The sequence below is a fragment of the Crocodylus porosus genome, unplaced genomic scaffold, assembly GCF_001723895.1.
Source record: "Crocodylus porosus isolate Cpor-Errol unplaced genomic scaffold, CroPor_comp1, whole genome shotgun sequence".
Taxonomy (NCBI): Eukaryota; Metazoa; Chordata; order Crocodylia; family Crocodylidae; genus Crocodylus; species Crocodylus porosus.
In genome coordinates, this window is record NW_017728947.1 from 46,412,356 (window position 1) to 46,432,334 (window position 19,979).

A 19,979-nucleotide genomic window follows, 5' to 3' on the forward strand; every position below is an offset into this window, starting at 1 on the left:
TCTGGAAGTTTTTAAAGGAACAGGAAGTAAACTGGTACTGGGAGATGGAGCTTGTCCCTTGTGCCGCTAAGCTCAAATTTATTTTTATATATGTAAAAAGGCAATAGGTCGCATGTTGCCTGACCATGTGCATTTACCCTAAAAGGGCACCTTCATTGTTTTTACCATTGCCAAATTCTTTTAGAGTGTGCAATCAGTCATTTCTGTAACTCTCCAAGATTGTTTTTTTGTTGCCCCCCTCAGTACCTTGGTTCTCACAGGGTTAAAAATGCTATTTCACTACATGGTAAGTGCTACAGAGGGGGAAGATGAGATATTCAGTACTGCAAAGACTAGGAGTGGCAGAGATTCACTGATGTGATCGCTTAAAGAACTTGGGTACAGGCTTTTAGTTACTTCTCTTCACTTGCAAGTAAAGCTGCCTGATCCAAGCCATAGTAAAGCTGCCTGATCCAAGCCATGTGGCACTTCAGTAATGAAGGAGCCACCTTCTTTCTACCCCCATTTAAGTCTCTATTTTGATTTACACTGCTAAAGAGATAGTGCCCTTGACAGAAAGCAGGGTCAACCTGAAGAATAAAACAGATCAATGACACTGAATGCATCTCAGCTCACCTGTGGTCACCTCCTATGGTTACACAGCTGTGCCCAGCAGCCACTGCTCCACTTACAGCATCAGCCAGCACTTGGCTGGCTAATCCCACAGACCGTGGGTATTTTACCAGGTTGTTGTACAGCTCATCATTAGGCACCTGAGTAAAATTCAGATCTCCAAAATCATATACTCGGCAGCCTGAAAAAAAGAGCAAAAAAACAAAGGGATGGGGAGTTCATCTTGGATTCAAGTACCCAAACAGGCATTCAAAATACAGTCCTCTCCAAGTTTAACTGGGCAAATAAACAATATGAATGTGTGATGTAGACTGAATGACTAAAGTGAATTAATTGGTTCTCAAGAGCATGTAAGTGGCTACCCTTGAAACATTTCATAGCCTCAAAGTTATAGAACTCAGGGTAATATCCCCATGCCCACATGTGCAGATATAAATAGATAAACCAGTAAAATCTTACCTGGAAAGGGAAGGGGGGAAATAAGGAAATGCAAGTTACCCAAATTTGACGTGGAATTAATCCACATATGCTCTCTTATCAACCTAGTCCATATCTGTACCGCTGCTAGATCCTGGCTAAGATCAAAAGTAGCAAAGCCATCACAAAGGCAGCTGTTCTTATGGCTTTTTCCAGTCACCTACAAGCAGGATGTACCAACAGTTTGATAAAAGACACTATTCATTTGTCTTCATGAAAGCAAAGAGAAATTGTTTTACTTTAGATTCTGTGATGCTGCCTAATTTCCAGCTTGTTAGGGGAACATAATCTATATCAGTCAGGCTCAGGCTGTTTGAGGCCTGAGAAAGAAGATAACGTATTGGTAGATACCAGTTTTGAGAACAGATATACCTCCATTTCACAAAGGTTGCAAAATATTCTCCCCTGTGGTTCATGCTCTTTAGCCCACTATAGATTGTCAGGCTGCTTTCTTCCTTGGACAGGTTTGCCCACGAATTAGTTCAAACACAGCACTGGTTTGGCCATGAAAGAGAGAGCTCTGAAACATGAAGGCAGCTTTGGCCGGAGCCAAGCACTTTACCCAGCTCTGCAACACAATCACCTCAAGGGCCCCCCACCATCCCTCTGGGGCATAGCTGAACGTGTAAGCAAAAAAAAAATGCTGAAGGAGTCTCGGATCTACTCAGCAAATGTCAGGGGGTTGCTAGGTCTCCAGTTTCCTGTTAGGTTTTCCTGAAAAGCCTCTCCACACATATACATATCTTTCTCTTTTAGTCTTCCTTAAAAAGGGATGGTGAGAATAGGTGAAAAGGACTGGAAAACACTAGTGGAAGCAAGACAAAGAACACAGGAGGGCAGGCATGCAGCAAGTATCAAGTACCCTGGGCAGATACTCTCTGAATAATTGAAATTTTCCAAGTTCCTTTCATCTGTCACAGGTGTTTAACAGGGATCAAACTCATATGGGCAGGTGCCCGCAAGTGACTTGCAGTGGCTTAGAGGTCATGATATAGAAAGGTGGCTTCATCCCTCCTGTACAGAGAAGTGGAGCACAAGGCTGCCCCTCCTTTTAGGGAGGAGTAAGGAGATGGGATTCCTACAGTTGATCATATCCTGATATTTTCATAAATCGGTATATTTTTTTCTATTGCATAGTTCTAAAAATACAACCCTAAGGTAATTTCTCTAGTGTAAAATAAGGGACCACCCTCCCATACAGGATTTTAACAAAAGTGGTTTTAAAACTTCAGAGCTATCCTGAAAGCAAGCTAATGGGTAGGGGTTTGGACTTCAGAAAAAGTTTCCTCCCCATATCCTGCTATTTTTTATGGGCATATCCTTATTAAAACAAACAAACAAACAACCCACAAGGGGATTTGGGGCAATTAGCATCCATTTTTAACTACTAGAGGTTACTTGCTGCAATCACCATCAACACCATAAAGCCTACACAAGAGAATTTTAAAAAAAGCTGGATGGTACATGCCTTTGTAAACACCAAGATAGGAGCTGCTGTATCTGAGAAGCTGTTGTGGTCACCAAGACTCTAAAGGTGTCTCACCGATTGCCCTGGTTTATGTGATGTCTCTTCTCTTCATGGTATTTGTATACAGACAAGTGCTTTAAATCACTGTCCAGCATTAAAGGCAGAAAAAAGCTGCAGTAAATGGCCAAAGAGGGATAGGCCAGCTGCCTGGGTTTCTTCTCCCAGGGGGAGTGTGGCTCTTACCCACACCAAATGCTTCCTATAGCTGGAGAGCTCAGCTCAAGTTTCCTTGGACATCGTGCATATTCTCAGCAATCACCCCCACAGGAATATGCAACTGCAGGCTCTCATCCTAGCCTAGAACCGTTAGGACTTACTCCTTTCTCTAGATTATTAAATGACTACTACACATCATCCTTGAAAGACTAAAGTTATGCATGCAGCTTTACAGACAAGGAACCTATGACAAGTTAAAAAAAAAATCTTCATATTAGCACAAAGAACAGCAAGGAGGAATGTGTTGATACTTGATAGTAAACAGCCTGGGAGACGAGAATATATATTTATAAATATAGTCACTAGGGCCAGGTGGCTGGCTGGCCTGACCAAATCAGCCAGGAGCCAAAGTTAGAATGGAGTTGAACATGTAGTTCTAGCTTCTGTTCACTTCTGTGTCTGCTAAGTAGCAGGTTCAACAAGAATTTATGGATGTTTTCATTTCATTAATGTCTAGTTTACTTGCATTTGTCATTTTTCCAATCAATTTCTCCATCAAGCCCTTACACACTAGAACAGGGGTCAGCAACTTCTGACTGGGGGTGAGGGGTGCACTTCAGCAGTGTTTGATGACAGGAGACTTTCCAATGTTGGCTTGCCATTGGCCCAAGTTGGGTCATTCTGGCTTGCTGCCTGAAAAAGGTGCCGAGTGCCACACTAGAACAATGATGCAATGTTTGGACTGAAGTCCAATAAACACAGTGTCATTTGTTTATCAATGACACCAGTGCATTGAACCATTTCAGGATAACATTTTTATTGATTTTAGGATGTCTAAAACCAAGACTTACGGCTACATTTTGTCATCCAGTTTAGGAACATGGAAATTTCCATGCTTGACTATACCAGTGATTCATCCAGACCAGTCTTAAAAAAACAACAAAAAACCAGCACAAAATGTAGTTTGACTGTTAAACAAACATATAAAGTTAGCAGCACCTTGAGAGACTTGTTTCTCCTCTATCCCTCACAAAAAGGCATTTGAAACACTTTAAATGAAGAATGCTAAAATGTAGTAGCTCCAAGTTAAAAGACAAACAAAAACAACCAAGCAAAAAACCTCACCCGCCCCTAAAAACCATACTGCTACTCCAGTAACATAGCCCTACTCCAACATTTTTTCCCAAGAATTCCAAAGTACTTAACATGTCTTAGTATTACAAGCTTCTGGTGACAACGCCTTTTATTCCGGGACCCCACAGCTATACGAGCCCATTGTCCCACTCTAAGCAAGTATGAAGTATCCAAGATATCACCTGCCCTCCCCTTTACAATCATGACTTAAGTTAATTGCCATTCAACCTGCATGCGTACATGCATGCACAATTGTCCTTAGCCAGTTTTGATGCACATCAAAACCCAGTATAAACCTGATTTCTGGTACCTCTGTATAACAAAAAGAGTAAGAGGGAAATCTCAGGAAACCGTAACAAAAGATAGCAAGGGCTGGATTAGTTAATCTATGGTGAAAGATTAAAAAGGATGTTAAATGAATTTGGCTCAAGCTTTAAAAAAGAGCCCAAATAAAATGATTATGAAAATATTTTCACACCAATGGATATAGTTTGTATTCTTATGAGAAAACATTCCCTGCTGCAGTGTTTAGGCTGCACCTCCAACACTTTCTTGGTGATTAAGAAATTTGAGTGGAATAAAAAGAAGAGGAATCTTGTACACTGCCTTTGTGGTCCAAAACAGATTGGAGCAGAAAGAAAACATGCTCCTACTTTACATATTTGATAACACTCTTTGTCAAAACAGAAGCAAAGTCCCTAGTAGTGGACTTAGTAGGGTACAAATCAGGGGTGGGCAATTATTTGGGTCGGAGGGCCACTTAGGGAGCTTTGGTGACAGGCTAGTTGAGTAACCCCTCTGTCTCCCCCTTCACAACAGCTCACCAAAACTCCCTAAGTGGCTCTGCCCCAGGGCCTGACCCCACACTGTCACCACCTGGTGATCCTGGGGTCTCCATGGAGACCAGCCCAGGACCCATGTGGGCAGGGCACACTCAGCCAGGTGGATGGGGCCACAGTCAGGTGGGAAGCAGTGCGGGTGCAGGGCGAACGGGTCAAGGTGCTCAGGCAGCAGGGCTAGCTCTGGCAGCAGTGGCAATGACAGTAACAGTGGCAGCCAGGAGCCACTGCTGCCAGGGTTGCCAGGAAGCAAATTTGGCTGCTGTGCCAACCCAGCCCCACTGTCTGACTGGGGATGGTGGGACTAGCCACAACAACACATGCCACAGCCCAGGCTGCCCCCCCATACACCTGGGCCAGGTAGACTGGATAAAAATCTCTTGGCGGGCCATATTTTGCTCACTCTTGGTATAAATTCATCAACAGGGTCTCTAGATTTTGCTGCTGGAGGCAACTCATTGCCACAAGTGGCATTTCATGTAGAGGTGATTTACCTATGTCAGAAAAGTCATGTTGCCAATCTGGAAAGTAGTGCATGTAGCCACCACGTTGGAAACCAAGTTGGCTGCTCTGAATTCACATTTTGGTCAATAGTTCAGCCCCCAGTAGGGTTAGAAAAGTAATTAATGACAAAACCAACATTGTATGAACTGAGGAGATCAATCATAACATTTCCATCATGGCATTCATGTTGGATTCCAAGATGGCTGCCACAAATTTAAAGTTTTGCTCATTATTAGCTACCCAGAGAGACTTATCCTTAATCGCCCTTATGCAAATGTGACAATGGAGCTGATAGCATCATGGCACCTAGCAAGGCATGGAGAATCTACAAGATGTATCATGTCTCAAAATTGGCTAACCGTTGACTGTGAACCTAAGTAGAAGAAACGAGGCATTCATTCAAATGTAGGACATTTGTTGAATTCAACACTTGTTATGGCAGTATTCTTGATAAACATCATGTTGTGTTGATCCTGTGCTGTGTGTTACGTTAACTATGCCATCAGCAGTTTTGGAAACCTTGTTAATGTGCTGTATTGCCTGGTTGGTTGAAGTGTTTACAAAATGGGAGATTAGTTGTCTTGACCCCTAATCCTCCTTCCTTTGCACCGTAGGAGCAAAAACTGCTAAATCCTTCATACATTCAAGATATATTGGACCCCATCTTGTATAACTGGTATGATCATGTGCAGCTATAAGTGGAAGCATTTGTTCAAAGGCACATAAATGTTCATACCAATTTCCTTCATGTTCAGCCGTGACTAAGAACAAGAGAGTATTGACTGTTTCCAAATAGTTCATCCAGTATTTGAACATACCGTGATGCGAGTGTTCTTCCACAAATTCTTGAAGTAAAGTGACAATCATTGGTAGATGCACCCCATTCCTTTTTGCTTCGCAGTCATTGTTTCTGACTGCAAGAGCTATGCTCCCGGAAAGGCAGTTAATGGTATAATAATCTAATCCTTTGCTTGAACTGGACAACCACACAATTAATTTGTTCACCAGAATATGCCATATTGCTTCAAATGTTAACTTGTGTGCTCCTATAGCACAGTTGTACAATTTTCCAATCTTCCATTTTGTTGGTGGCAGTGTTTTCTGGAAATAACCTACTTCCTGTACAATCACCTTCAAGTCGTAAAGCAGTGAAATACTGATCAACTGCTGTTAGGTAAATGACAACAATATGGAAGCCCTGCAGCTTAATGATTACTCCTGCAGTCTCTTTTGACTGAGCCCACACAGGCTTTGCAATACAATGCCCGATCAAATGTTATGACTGTGTCCGGTAATTGTTTTACATTGCATGGACAGTCCAAATGGTGTTGTGCCCAGATGCTGGTGCAGGCCATGTGAAACAAAATCCAACAACTGATGATACCACCATCAGAAAGAAACTGGTTAAACACTCTCTGTGCTGGTATGGCAACGTTCTCCTGGTTGTTTGCTGATATTCATTAAGTTCTTGCTGAATTTACTTCAGTGTGGTCAGAAAAGGTGGTGTGAACATCCATCTTCTACTAAATTTTGAGTATACCTTTCAGACTGTACACATTTCTGTGGAAAACTGGCATCTAGTTCATCAGTCACTTGAGGCTATGCTCTTGCTTCAGGAGAAAGAAAAATACCTTCTTACGCAATCTCCATGTGCGAATGGGAACAAGAGACTTCTTGCTTCCATTATTCTTCTTGCCTGCATTCAGGATGGTAACATGCCTCAGCAGCTATTAAATCTTTGACACCAATTCATCAACGCAGTACTCCATTCTTCTCTGCCAGTTTGTGCATTGCATCGGCCAATTCAAACGACAACACTCGACTCCGTCTCTTCTTCATAGGCATTAGGGCTAGAAGGGACCTCGGAAGGTTAATGAGTCCAGCCCTCTGCCCCAGGGGCAGGAAGTCAGTTAGGGTCGATGGTTCCCAGCAAGATAAGCATCCAAATGTTTCTTAACAGTGTCCAAAGTAGGTGCTTGCACCACCTCTGGAGGGAGTCTATTCCAGGCCTTGTGGGCTTGGATAGTGAAGAAGTTTTTCCTTATGTCCAGCCTCAAACGGTCTTGGAGGAGTTTGTGACTGTTGGACCTTGTCATCCCTTAGGGCACTCTGGTGAACAGCTGTTCCCCCAGATCCTGATGCACAACCCTTATATACTTATAGGCTGCCACCAGTTCACCCATGAGTCCACACTTTTCCAGGCTGAAGAGTCCCATGGCTCTTAGACTCTCTTCATAAGGCCTGTTCTCTTGCCCTCTGATCATGTATATGGCTCTCCTCTGGACTCTCCCAAGCTTCTCCACATCCTTCTTGAACTATGAAGCCAAAAATTGGATGTAGTACTCCAGCTGCAGCTTCACCAAGGCTAAGTAAAGTGGGAGGATGTCATCCTGAGTTTTGCTTGAGAAGAAGCATCTCTGGGTGCAAGCCAGTTTTGTTTGCTTTACCAGCTGCAACATCGCATTGGTGGCTCACGTTCATCTTGTGGTCAATCATGACTCCCCAAGTCCCTTTCAGCTGTGGTGCTAGCAAGCGTAGCATTGCCGAGCCTAGAAGTGTGATATGTGGGTTCCCTATCCCCCACACACCTGAGGTGGAGTACCTTGCATTTTTCCATTTTGAATGTCATCAGGTTTTTATCCACCCACTTTCTAAGCTTATCAAGGTCAGCCTGGATCACCAACCTATTCTTGGGTATGGATGCTCTACCCCAAAGTTTCATGTCAACTTGGCTAGTCCACTTCTGACACCAGCATCCACATCATTAAAGACGTTACAGAGTACAGGTCCAAGGGACACCAGTGGTCATGGAGCGCCATGATGATTCATTTCTGTCAACCACCACTCTCTAGGTCCAACCTCAGATGCAATTCGGGACCGTCTAGAGGAAGCAAGAGTCGTAACAAGGTTTCCGTAGGTGAACCTGCAGAAGGTTCATTAACGGGGTCACCGCATGCAAGTGAAGGTTCTTATTAGAACATTTCTGCCAGAATATGCACGTCCTCCAGAGAACTGCTGGAGTAGATGATCTGTTTAATGTCCTAGTCCATGTTGTTGGTAGGGTTTCCCTTTCATCTACCTTGTGTAACTTAACAGTCTCTCAGTATGTATTTTGTGTGTAAAAGAACTGTAGCAAGAACAGTGCCAATTGAGGCTACTGGAATGTTGCAGCACAGGATCAACACAACATAATAGTCTGTCAAGAATACTGCCAGAACAAGTGTTGAATTCAACAACTGCCTTAAGTTGAATGAGCGCCTTGTTTCTTCGTGGAATTCCAGCAATTGTACTTTGGCTAATGGTTGACTGTGAACCTACTTCAAGACATATGATGCATCTTGTAAATTCTGAGCTGTACCTCCTGTGCTTTGCTGGGCTCAGCGATGCCATCAGCTCCACTGTACCATTTGCTTGAGGGCAATAAGGACGAGTCTCTTTGGGTATCTGATAATGAACAACACTGAATTTGTGGCAGCCATCTTGGAATCATAGACAGCTACCACGATGGAAATGTTACGATTGATCTCCTCAGTTCATACAATGCTGGTTTCATCATTGGAATTAATTTTCTAACCCTACTAGGAACTGAAATATTGACCAAAACGTGAATTTACAGCAGTCATCTTGGATTCCAATATGGCAGCTACACACACTACTTTCCAGATTGGCAACATGACTTTTCTAACAGGGTTAGATCACGTCTACCTGAAACACTGCTGCTGCCTGTGGTAATGACTTGCCTTCAGGGTGACACTTTTACCCTTCTAACTCAATTTCTGGTTCTCTTCCTGTTTCAGAGTAAAAACCCAGCTGCTTCTCTTCCCCCCCCCACCAAGGTCTGGGGGAGGAAGAATGACATGGGTGGACTCATTTGTTTGTGATAAAGGGCAGCATAGAGGAACACAGCTACGTAAGTGCTAAAGTAAATGTGTGTAAGTATTGTGTGCATCTTCTATAGCACAAATAACAAAAGCTATTTAGTGGGAAGTCAGCGTATTTCAATTGTTAACAAGGACCAATATATTTTTTTTAAGATGAATACAACTGCAAAAAAAAAAATTAAAAGCGTTTAAATCATGGTTTTCTGCTGGCTGATTTAAATTACTATTAAAAAAATCATGATAAATAAAAACTGGCATAAGTCAGTCCACCAGGGCTGCTTTCCTTGGTGCCTCTGCTCAAATCCACTGATATTTCCAGCTTACTCCACAAATAAAGACCAGCTTAACAAATTGTATTACAAATAGTGACATTAGCTAGCTAGCTAGCTTTCCTGTGGCATCTCTTACCTCATACCAGAACTTCTAGGAACAGAACCAGCCTAATGTAGACAAGGCTGTAGAGGAAAATTATTTCTGGTGAAAGTGGATGGCCAGCTAGTCCTGAATACAGAGGTTCTCCACTAAAAAAGAAAACATGCACTGTACTGGCAGCAGCAGGGTGAGTCGCCTGCTTCACCTTGCCAACACATGGGTCAGAAACTGCTGCTTTATAGGTAGGAGTTCAGCCTTCCTGATCAGCAGGGATCCTGGTTTTCTCCCATTTAAAATTAAAAAAAAAAAAATCCAACATTTTCTTCATAACCCCCCATCCACATTTTTCCATGATTAAAACAAAATGCCACTTATACACATGTGCACATACACACTAGTGGCATTTCATTTGAATCATGGAAAAATGTGGATGGGAGGGATGGGGGGGTTAAATTAGAAAAATTTTGGATTTTTTTTTTAAAGCAGAGAAAACCAGGATCTCTGAATCAGTGTCTTGACACAGCAATAAACCATAGAGACATTTTACTGTTTCATAAGTACTAGCCTGCTGGAAACTAAGTGGGGATACAGGCATAAGAAACTGGGGTGGGAGATAGTGGGGAAAAGAGACAAGTAAGAATGACTTTCGGGCATGGCCTTTTTGGTTTGGATATAAAGGATGGTATTAAATGAACATCCAGTTGTGTGCCACCCTCACCCCAAAGTTTCTAAAATCATGGTGACACATTGTTCAAGCAATCCCAAATTCAAGTCCCCCTATGACCACATCATTTCATCTCTTTGTTCTCACATGAGCAATAAGCCAACTTAATTTAAGAGACCTTCCTTACTCTATTGTGATGATGCCTAATGAGTCAGACAGGCAAGACCAGGAGAGGTTTGGGGAAGAGGAAGTCAAAACAAAGGAATGCTTATAGAAATTGTTTAAAGGGATCCTTACACAATCGCTGTCCCCTATACAAAGCAGGGGCTTACTGGATGCAACTATCCTCCAACTAGATAGGGAGCCTACAGATCCATGTTGCTTTCTGGTAACAGATATGCCATAGTGGGGCACTGCTAATCTATTTAGGTATTGAAAGGCTGCCCTTCCTAAAGGCTCAGAGCAGTTTACAATAAGAGAACATAATAGCTTATAAAACAGCAGTTTGCTGACCTGATACTTGCATGCCTACGCCTTAGTCAGTTCTTTGTCAAATGCATGAGTCATTTTGACCACTGGGTAAGGGCACCTATTTTGACAGATTTAATCCACCAAGCTAAGCAGAGAAAATCTTCACTAACAAGAAGATGCTGTTCTGCATGATGTAAAAGTAGGGCACCCAGGTGCGTAACATGGGAGATCGTGTGATCAGCTCTGAAATGAAGGTGGACCCGCAGAAGAGAAAAAAAGTGTTCACCCTAGTTTTAATCATATTGAGCATTCGATGCTGCCTCCATGTTCCAATGCAGGAGACACCCAGAGCCTAGAAATAACACACTCCTGTAGATAAATGTATTTGCATCAAAGAGGAGATTTGTTGGATGGTTTACTAGAGCAGTGGTCTCCAAACTTTTTTGATCGCGCACCCCTATCAGTAAAAAATTTGAGCATGCACCCCCAATATATGTATATTTATTTATTTATAAATTATATACATGTACTACTCGCATATCGTATGTGACACGTGACCGTCTGACATACAGACCGAGTGAGGGCACCAGTGTCAATCCGTATATTAAATATTAATAAAGTTTAATTTCTTTCTTATTTTTTAGATAAAAAATAAAAACAAATAGAAGTTTTAATATTTTCTTCCCGCACCCCAATGGATTGTCTTGCGCACCCCACTTTGGAGATCACTGTACTAGAGCTTTCCCAGCTATGAAATTTTACTCTTTCATCAGGTTTACAGCCCCACACTGCTCCCTGGGGTTTTGGTTTTTTCTTTTTTACCTTTGTGAGATCTAGTTTCAAGACATAACATTTCTGCATCAGCAACCATTTAAAATCATCTTCTGCCCACCCATATGACCAAAAAGAGCCAACTAGGAGCCAGACTCACTCATCTCAAAAGGTGCCCTTAAATTCTAATGTCTTCTGGCTCATCACATTTCCAACCCTTATAAATATGACCTATGAAGTCTGAGTCATTTGGATATTGACGGAGTCTCAGGGGAAGTACTTACATACCAGTATTGTATCACATCAGACTATTCTGATGCAACCTCGGCATGTTCCATCAGGATGTAACCGACAAGCCCCTCTGCCTGGGCATTCAATTCCTCTTCTCAATTCATGCTCCAATAAACTTACAGCCAGCAAAGCAACATGTTCCGAAGTAGGGATATTACTCTCACATCAAATTACAACTAAGCAAAAAGCACAGCATTCTGGACAGTTACATGAGTCAACATACCATCCACCCCTCACAGGTAACAAAATTATGTAAAAATAAAAATATATCAAGTGAGAATGGATTACAGTTCACACTAAGCATGGAAACGACTTTGCCCGATGTCTCATTTATGAGCAAACAGACGTTGCTATCCTTTGTCACATCAAAAATGAACAAAAACAAACAAAAAAACCAACAGTGGTGCAACAAAAGGTAGTGATAGATCCTTCAGAAAAACAGTGAAAGTTGGCTTCCAACAGTTGATTCCAATTTATAGAATCATAGAAAATTAGGGCTGGAAAGGACTTCAGGAGGTCATCTAGTCCAACCCCCTGCTCAAGGCAGGACCAGCCCCAACTAGATCATCCCAGGCGAGGCTTTGTCTATCTGGGTCTTAAACACCTCCAGGGATGGAGATTTCACAACCTTTTTGGGTAGTTGGTGCCAGTGGTTTACTACCCTCCTAATGAGAAAGTTTTTCCTAATATCTAACCTAAAACGTCCCTTGCTAGCATTCCTGGCATTGCATCCAATAGTTTTGTGACTAAGAGTTGCCTCTTCCTTCTAAAAATAACCCTTTATGCACTGTTGCAGGGGTGCTTGCACCCCTGCACCTCTGTGGTAAGAGGTGGAACTTACGCTTGAGCCAACTCTCTCCAGGTCCCATAAGCCTAAGCCTTTCAGATGGGATGCAAACCCAAAGTTTCAACCAACAAATATGGTTATAAAGATTTCATACCCTTCAGTATACCACAAGGAGCAGACTAAAATCTGGTTTAGAATGCTGGTAATTAAAATTCTGCCCCCTCGTCAAACATCCTTCAGATTTCCTTACACTTCAAATCAGACACCCTATTCTTTGCTTTTGCATTTTGTCTCAGACATGGCTGCATTTCAACAATTGGTAAAATTCATCTATATTTTATTCATATCCATTACTTCTATAAAATACTTTGGTATAAAAAGATGCAACCAAAAAAACCAACTCATGGTTATTTAGCTCTTGGGCCTCATATATCCACTTTGTAAAATCATGGGAGGGACTAAACAGAGTCAGGAAATAAAGTTTCCTGATTTAGTTTACCTTGGAAGATCATCTTAAACTGAATTAATATGACAGATTTAAATTGGATTAAGAATACGACAATGCATTTCCCTAGTTAGTTTATCCACTCATCTAATTTCAAGTTAAATTAGGATTAAAAAACAAACAAAACAACCCCCCCCCCAAAAAACAAACAAACAAACAAACAAAAACTATGAATACAGACAAGGCCCAAGTAAAACAAACCCAAGGTTCTTGAAGCAGACATAATTCTCAATCTCCCAGCAAGGGACATGTGACAAGCCAGTTCCATTTTAAAAAATAAGCAAGCAAAAAGACCCTTCCAGGAATAAAAGGGGCCCACAGAATCACAGAGTTACTTAGTGAGCATTCTGACTCCCTTTGAGTGTTTGCACTTTGATTGCTAATATCTGCAAGGTCACAGCTCATCTCTGAAGTTAGTACCACTTATGGCTGGTCTGTATTGAAAGTTGTATTAGTACAGCCATATATATTACAGGGCTTGGAAAAAAAAAAAGTCTAGTATACTGCATTACATCTTAGAACTGTTTTGTTTGGGTTTTTTTTAACAATGGGAAAAGAAGAGAGAGTGAAAAGCAGGAGGTAGGGGAACAACTTATTCCAGTTCAGGATTCTGCACCATTATAAGCCTTTTATGTAAGTATAGCTATGTACAGAGTTACTGTGGGGGGCAGGAGGAGGAGAATAAGGTGTTACTTGACTCATATTGTACAGCTGACAATAGATGAGCTTTCCAATATAGACAATCCCTTAAATAAACAGGGAGGTGGAAGAACAGTACTCACACTTTTGCTTTGTACAGTAGGACACAGTGGCCATGATCACAGATCAAATTACACTGGGGCCTTTGGTTATTTTCTGAAAAATTTCCGCTGTTGCTCACAAAGGACAGAGTTTCAGTGGTCAGAAGTAAACAGGCAAACAAGGACCCAGTGGTTAACAGCATTTTTTCTTGTTGCAGAAATCCACGGTGTACATAATGGATAAACCAGTTACAATTCTAGAAGCCACCCAGAACCCTGTATGTATTAGTGTTCTAACCTTTGCTTTCACCAGTAGCTGTACTAGTGAACTTAGAGTGGGGGAAAAGAACAATGTGTGTAGAGACACAGCTTGAGAAGTTATATTCACAAATGAAACTAGAAACAGATTTTAAATAAATTCTTAAAGCAGTAGGCTCCAATTTTCTACTGGCTTTATGATCCTGGAAAAGCTTGAAGAGCTTAACACGCTGAGCTCTGATGATAGGTTGCTAAGAAGGGATCTAAATTGGGTTATAAAGTTCACAGTCACGTGAACAGTAAATTCCCCACTCGGACTTTACGTTTCTTTGCAAGTGTAAATGCGCCATTTTGAATATTCACATTTCTCTGCTCAAACTGACTTCAGGGGTAGAATAAATGATGCTGGGGTGGGGGGGTCATGTTCCAACGACCTCCAGACCAGAACAGGGTTTTTTGGAACCCAGCAGCTAGCTTGCAATCCAAAGATGATCAGAATACATGTTCAACTACTAGCACTGGGGACAGAAAAGATAAATTGCTGTTTGGAAAAGCAGGAAGTGATTGATGATAGAGGCTTCTAAGCCAGATATGAGCAAAGCTCCACACTTTTGAGGCTTAGCAGCTCCATTCCCTTTCTATGTGCTCCTGAGCTGTCTTCTTGCAGTGCTGAGGAGCTATCATGCAGGGCTCCAAGTCCAACTCTCCTGCTATATCATTCAGGAGCCTAACCTGGAAGCCACCTTCACTGGCAATTTTTCCTTCCCACTCGTCTTCCAAGAAAGTCCCCGACATGTCCCCTTTTATCTGTCTAGCCAAATGGGAAGCTAGCATCCAGACCCAAACCTCACAGCTAGTCCTCACTGAAGTGGTTCAGACCAAAAAATCTGGGTAAACTCTGCAGCTCAGGTGCGGTTTTACTGAAGTTAACAAAAGGACCTGTGTATCTATGCGAGATTAGATAAGCAAGGACCTAGCAGAGATGGAAGGGGTGGAACCTCCTGGCCCCCCAAACAACAAATCTTGGCTGTGGGAGCTCAAGCTAAGCCACCTGCTACTTCTAAGATTTGAAACTAGTTTTTTTCATTTTTTTTTTTTTTAGGAAAGGGGACTGAAAAACCACTATGAAGGGCTCGGCAAAAGTAGTCTAATTGGGATCTGTGCTGAACTGGTAACTGATTGGAGAGGTCAAAGACCTTTAAGTCCTACAGCCTCCCATGAAACACCTCTTAGGCTTATTCAAGCCCATGGGATAGTGTCATGGTTCATTTTTCTGTACTTCCCTCAGATGGACACACACCACTGACAGTGAAAGTTTATCCTCCCTCTAAGCCAAGCTCCCTGCATGCCTGCACAAATTCCCCATGTTCCACCCCAGTTTCAGGAACAACCTATAACACCCTTCCACATGAGGTGCTATGTATCCCCCAGTTTCCCCTCATGCTAGAGGCCCTGTGTCCTACATGTCCCCTTCTTCACATGCCACATATTTCCCCTATTGCCCCCATGTCAGAGACTCTGTATATTCTCCTAGTCCTTCCATGCCAGGGTCCCCCTTTCTTTGCTCTGTGCCAGTGGCTGCGTGCCCCCAATTTCCACACTTTTCTGGGAAACCTACAAGACACCAACTGCCGTTAGAGTGGGTATAGCCAAGAGAGAAACAGATACCACCGAGTTGTTTGTAAGGACTTGCAAGCTCGGACAGCCTTTCACAATTCTCAGCCAGCCTCCAAAATTACTGGTGACAGAGGACTCAACTAACCTTACCTATTGTTCTGGAATGGATACTTTGGATTCTGGTGTATTAGTTCTTATGTCTACCCCTCCAGTTTTGAGCTGGCTCCTGAAACCATGTATGCAGTTTAGTAGATTCTGTTCTCTCTGGTTCAAGTCTGTTGCTAGAGAACTTAGTTGTTGTCTCTGACCAAGTTGAGTGCGATTAGGGATGCCCCGACCCTTAGCTCTATCCTGTGTCTAAGTAGGAGCACAAATGAGCAGCTGAACAGGAGTGTTTTCTAGCTATCTGGGAATAACACACCAAGTGGCTGCAGCAGCAGCCCCCTTCAACTCTTGCAGTAGTACCTCAAGAGAGGAAAGATAAGGGGCAGATCAGGACTTGGTAAAAAGGAAGCTTGGAAGATTGTGATGGGACTGCCGGGATGTCCTATTTATGATTTTAGTAAGACTGAGCATAGAGATTAAGAGAGAAGAGAAGGGATAGCAATCCCCACCTTCAGTGACTGATATTGAGGGGGAGATCCCCCCAGCCTGTCTCACCCACTGACTCCTCAATTTACATCTTCACTGACTGCTTGCATGCACACCAGCCTCTGGCTTCTTTACTATTCATTCCATCCAGGAAGAGCACACACCAACTGCAGATGCTTCCTCAGCCTGATGAAGGGGTTTTAAGCCCAAAAGCTTGCCAAGAAAAATGTTTCCAACTACTTAGTTGGTCTAATAAACGATACCAGATTTACCCAAAGAACCTTGTCTGCCTATGTCCTTAGACCAACATGGCTACAACCTACACCCCTGACTACAGACAAGGAATTCTAAGGTTCTTGCTATCCACCACCCCACTATAAGTAGTTCTGGTCAGACCATTTTTTAAGCCAGCCAGGCCCCAAGCCAGACACAAGCAAGTTCTAAAAACAAACCAAAAAACCCCACACCCACCATCAGCTCTGGAATGAAGGTGGACCTGCAGAAGAGGAAATTGTTCATACTAGTTTTAATCACATTGAGCATTTGATGCTGCTTCTATGTTCCAATGTAGCAGATAGCCAGAGCCTAGAAGTAACACACTCCCATAGATAAATGTATTTGCATCGAAAGGGAGATTTGCTGGATGATTTAGAGCTTTCCCAGCTATGAAATTTTACTCTTCCATCAGGTTTACACCCCCACACTACTCCCTGATTTATTTCCCTTCCACCCCTTGTAGTGGAAGGGAAATAAAGCTTTGAGCTATAAAAATGCTTGAGGGCAGTGATATAGAAATCCTTATTTGTTTTATATTCAAGCCAAGGAAAACAAGACAGAGAGACACAGATTTATATATAAGTAAGTAATAAATACTGTATTTTAAATAAGGAGGGGGACCTTAATTTGCCTTAAAAATAAAATAAAAAACCACCACTTGTCTTATATTAAAAGTATATTTTGTTAATTCATGTTATTGATGCAGGAGAAAGTAGCAGCATCCTTCTAGAGAAGATGCCCATTTTTACCCATCCTTGACCACCCAAAAGCCATCTTCCACTACCACTTTACTTTTGAGACACTTGAGCTCTCCGATCTGTGTGCTCTGGCTAGCTCAAAAAAAAATCAGACAAATGTTAAATATTGCAAATGTAGCTTTAACATTCACCCTGCACATGCACAAAGAGAAAGTGCTATGTATGGATACAGAATGCTTCAGAAGTCTATTCATGCAGGGCTTATTCCCCGAGATACATTTCTCTTAGTTAAGGGTTATTAATTACCTCTCTTTACGGGGATGCTCCCACTGTCAATGTTACATCCCCATACACTGTAAGACACAACAGTAGGGCCAGCTGTGACTAAGAAGAGGTTCAAGATCTTGGAATAGACTGAATTTTAATTTGTTCACTCAAATTTCCTTTGTGTAGAATCAGGAGTTTGGTAGCAAAATCCGAGTACAGAAAAGTAGCCACACAAGTAACAGTGCTGTGCGCCCAATTATCCCTTAGTACAGAGTGATGGGAGGGAAGTGCATCTGCAACATTAGAAGTACTTGAAAGAGAAGCAGAAACGAAAGACAAAGGAAATAGCAGCTGAGGATAGGTGGGGGGTAGGGACATGGAAGAATAAAGCTTACAATATTGTACATGCAGAGAGATCCTGTCAGCTTTTGTCCAGTTTCTAATTGATAATAGCCCCATACTGTCTGATTGATAATAGCCCCATACTGGGCAAAAAGCTAGGTTGCTACTTCCTTCCTACCAGATAAATTTAGCCAGCATGCACAGGGGAGTTGTTTTATCGCTGTTTTTCAGGAGGGCCTCTCACAACAGGATCTATAGCAATCTATGCACCACCTGACTATTCATCAAGAGGGCTGCAGAGATTTAAGCAGCAATATGACACTAGGCTGCTTACAAATGTAAATTCTGCCCCCCCCCCAAGCCACCCCCCAGTGTTTTACTTTAAACTCCGTGCTGTGCAACCCCCACACCAAGCCAGTGCACGCTCAGGATAGGTATCGTGTTAGTTGGACACGACTTGCCCAACAACTGTATCAATCAGGCGCTTCAGTGGGGCTTTTATGGTGCCTTTACCTAATAGCTGATTGTTAGTATGTTATCAACAAAAGAAAACAAAAACCATGGAAGAAGTTTTTAATATTTGTGAGAGACAGAGATAAGTCACATTTAATAATTCCTCCCTAGCTCCGCAGCTAAAAACCAGAAGATCTGTTTTTTCACTATTCACTTAGCCTTTTTTGTTTTAAACATACAACTTGGTCAGACTACACTTTAACTACTTTACCTAATTTAACTAATTTATCATAATCTCTTGTCTTTCCAGTGTCAAGAAACAATTTGATGCTCTCCCCCTGTGGCATTGACATTATTAGTTGTCAATGTCATGCAAACATTTTTCCTTCTGTTTCAAGATAACAATTATTAGGCCGAAGCTATTTGAAGGAGACCCCAGAGCTGACTACAGGCAAGAAGCATTGCAGTCATGTGTTAGATGTCCATCATTATAAACAGCTGCCTGCTCTTTCCTTTCTGCTACCTCCCAAACTTTTATCTTCTCCTTGCACAACTGGCAATTCTTCAGTTTCAGTAATTTTGGTAACTTGAATCTCTCTAGCCTCTGGACCTGCTTTTACTTTATGGTACCAGAGTGGCCAGTCCTCTTTGAGTCCCCTCCTGCTCCTCCTCTTTCATGGCCGCATCAAAGACTCTGTACGTTAAAATTCAACATCCCCACTCGAGTCTGCCATAATGACTCGGTTGGGGGCTGGGTAGCATATGTCTAGGCACCACCCAACAAAGAAGGGACGCACAGTGTGGGAGCTGTCCTGGGCCACTCCAAGGAGATACTCAGTTATGATTCAGCAACCAGAAGATGCCTACGTGCATAATTCCCCAGCACGGGGCAGGACTCTGTTGTGAAACCTGCCATCCAAGCAGCTCAAGAGGGCTGCAGGGATTTAAGCAGCAGTAAAATACCAAGCTGCTTACAGATGTGAAACACCCACCCCCCCAAAAAACCCAGCGTTTTACTTTAAACTGTGCAGTGTGCCCCTGCACCAAGCCCAGTGCATGCCCAGAATAGGCATGGTGCGGCTGAACACCCCGCTTTGTGGTAGACGGGGTGGGACGCATCTCCCCTGCGGGCCTGCACACCTGGGCGACCAGAAGTCAGGGGCTGCCTGGGCAGGCACGAGGCACCCCGGCGGCAGGGCAGGTCCCCAAAGCTACAAGCGAGGGCAGGAGTGCGGCCCGGTCCCGGCTCTGGGGCAGCGCGCCGCTGCCTTTGTGCTAGGCCGGCGTGGCCGGAGCCCGGGCGCGGGGCCGGCAGCGGGGTCCAGCGGAGAGGGCGGCGCGGGGGCCGGGGGCTTACCCAGGCCGAGCAGCCGCTGCGTGAGCCCCGCGCCGCGGATGGCGCCGGGGCCGTGCTCCACGCCGCGCCGCTTCTGCAACACAAAGACATCGCGGAGCCGTGAGCGCGGGGCCGCACGTGGCTGCGCCCCGCTCCCACTGCCCGGCCCGCCCGGCTCACCTGGCCCCGGGACAAGGGGGCGCCGACCAGCGCCACGGAGTGCCCGGGCTTCGGCACCTGCAGCGCCGCGTCCGCCTGCTTGCGGAGGAGCCGCGCGAAGCCGCTGCGCAGGGACATGCCGGAGGAGGACGCAACGGGAGCGATGCTGATGCTGATGCTGCGACCGCCGCCGCGCTGCGCCTTTTAATCCGCGCCGCTTCCCCGCTCCCGGCCGGCGCCGGCAGCCGCG

The 19,979-nt window shown here is 43.5% G+C and overlaps 1 protein-coding gene across 1 annotated transcript in view; it reads right to left on the bottom strand.

Annotated features, from left to right (window-relative positions):
• Window positions 1-19,899, bottom strand: part of ARG2 (arginase 2) — a 27,784-nt gene extending 7,885 nt beyond the window's left edge. The window contains exons 1-3 of the mRNA XM_019551937.1: window positions 19,751-19,899; window positions 19,592-19,664; window positions 616-793 (exon numbers count right to left, since the gene is read on the bottom strand). Coding sequence (XP_019407482.1) covers window positions 616-793; window positions 19,592-19,664; window positions 19,751-19,867 — 368 coding nt within the window. The 5' untranslated portion in view covers window positions 19,868-19,899. The remainder of the gene's footprint in view (window positions 1-615; window positions 794-19,591; window positions 19,665-19,750) is intronic.
• Window positions 19,900-19,979: the final 80 nt, after the last annotated feature.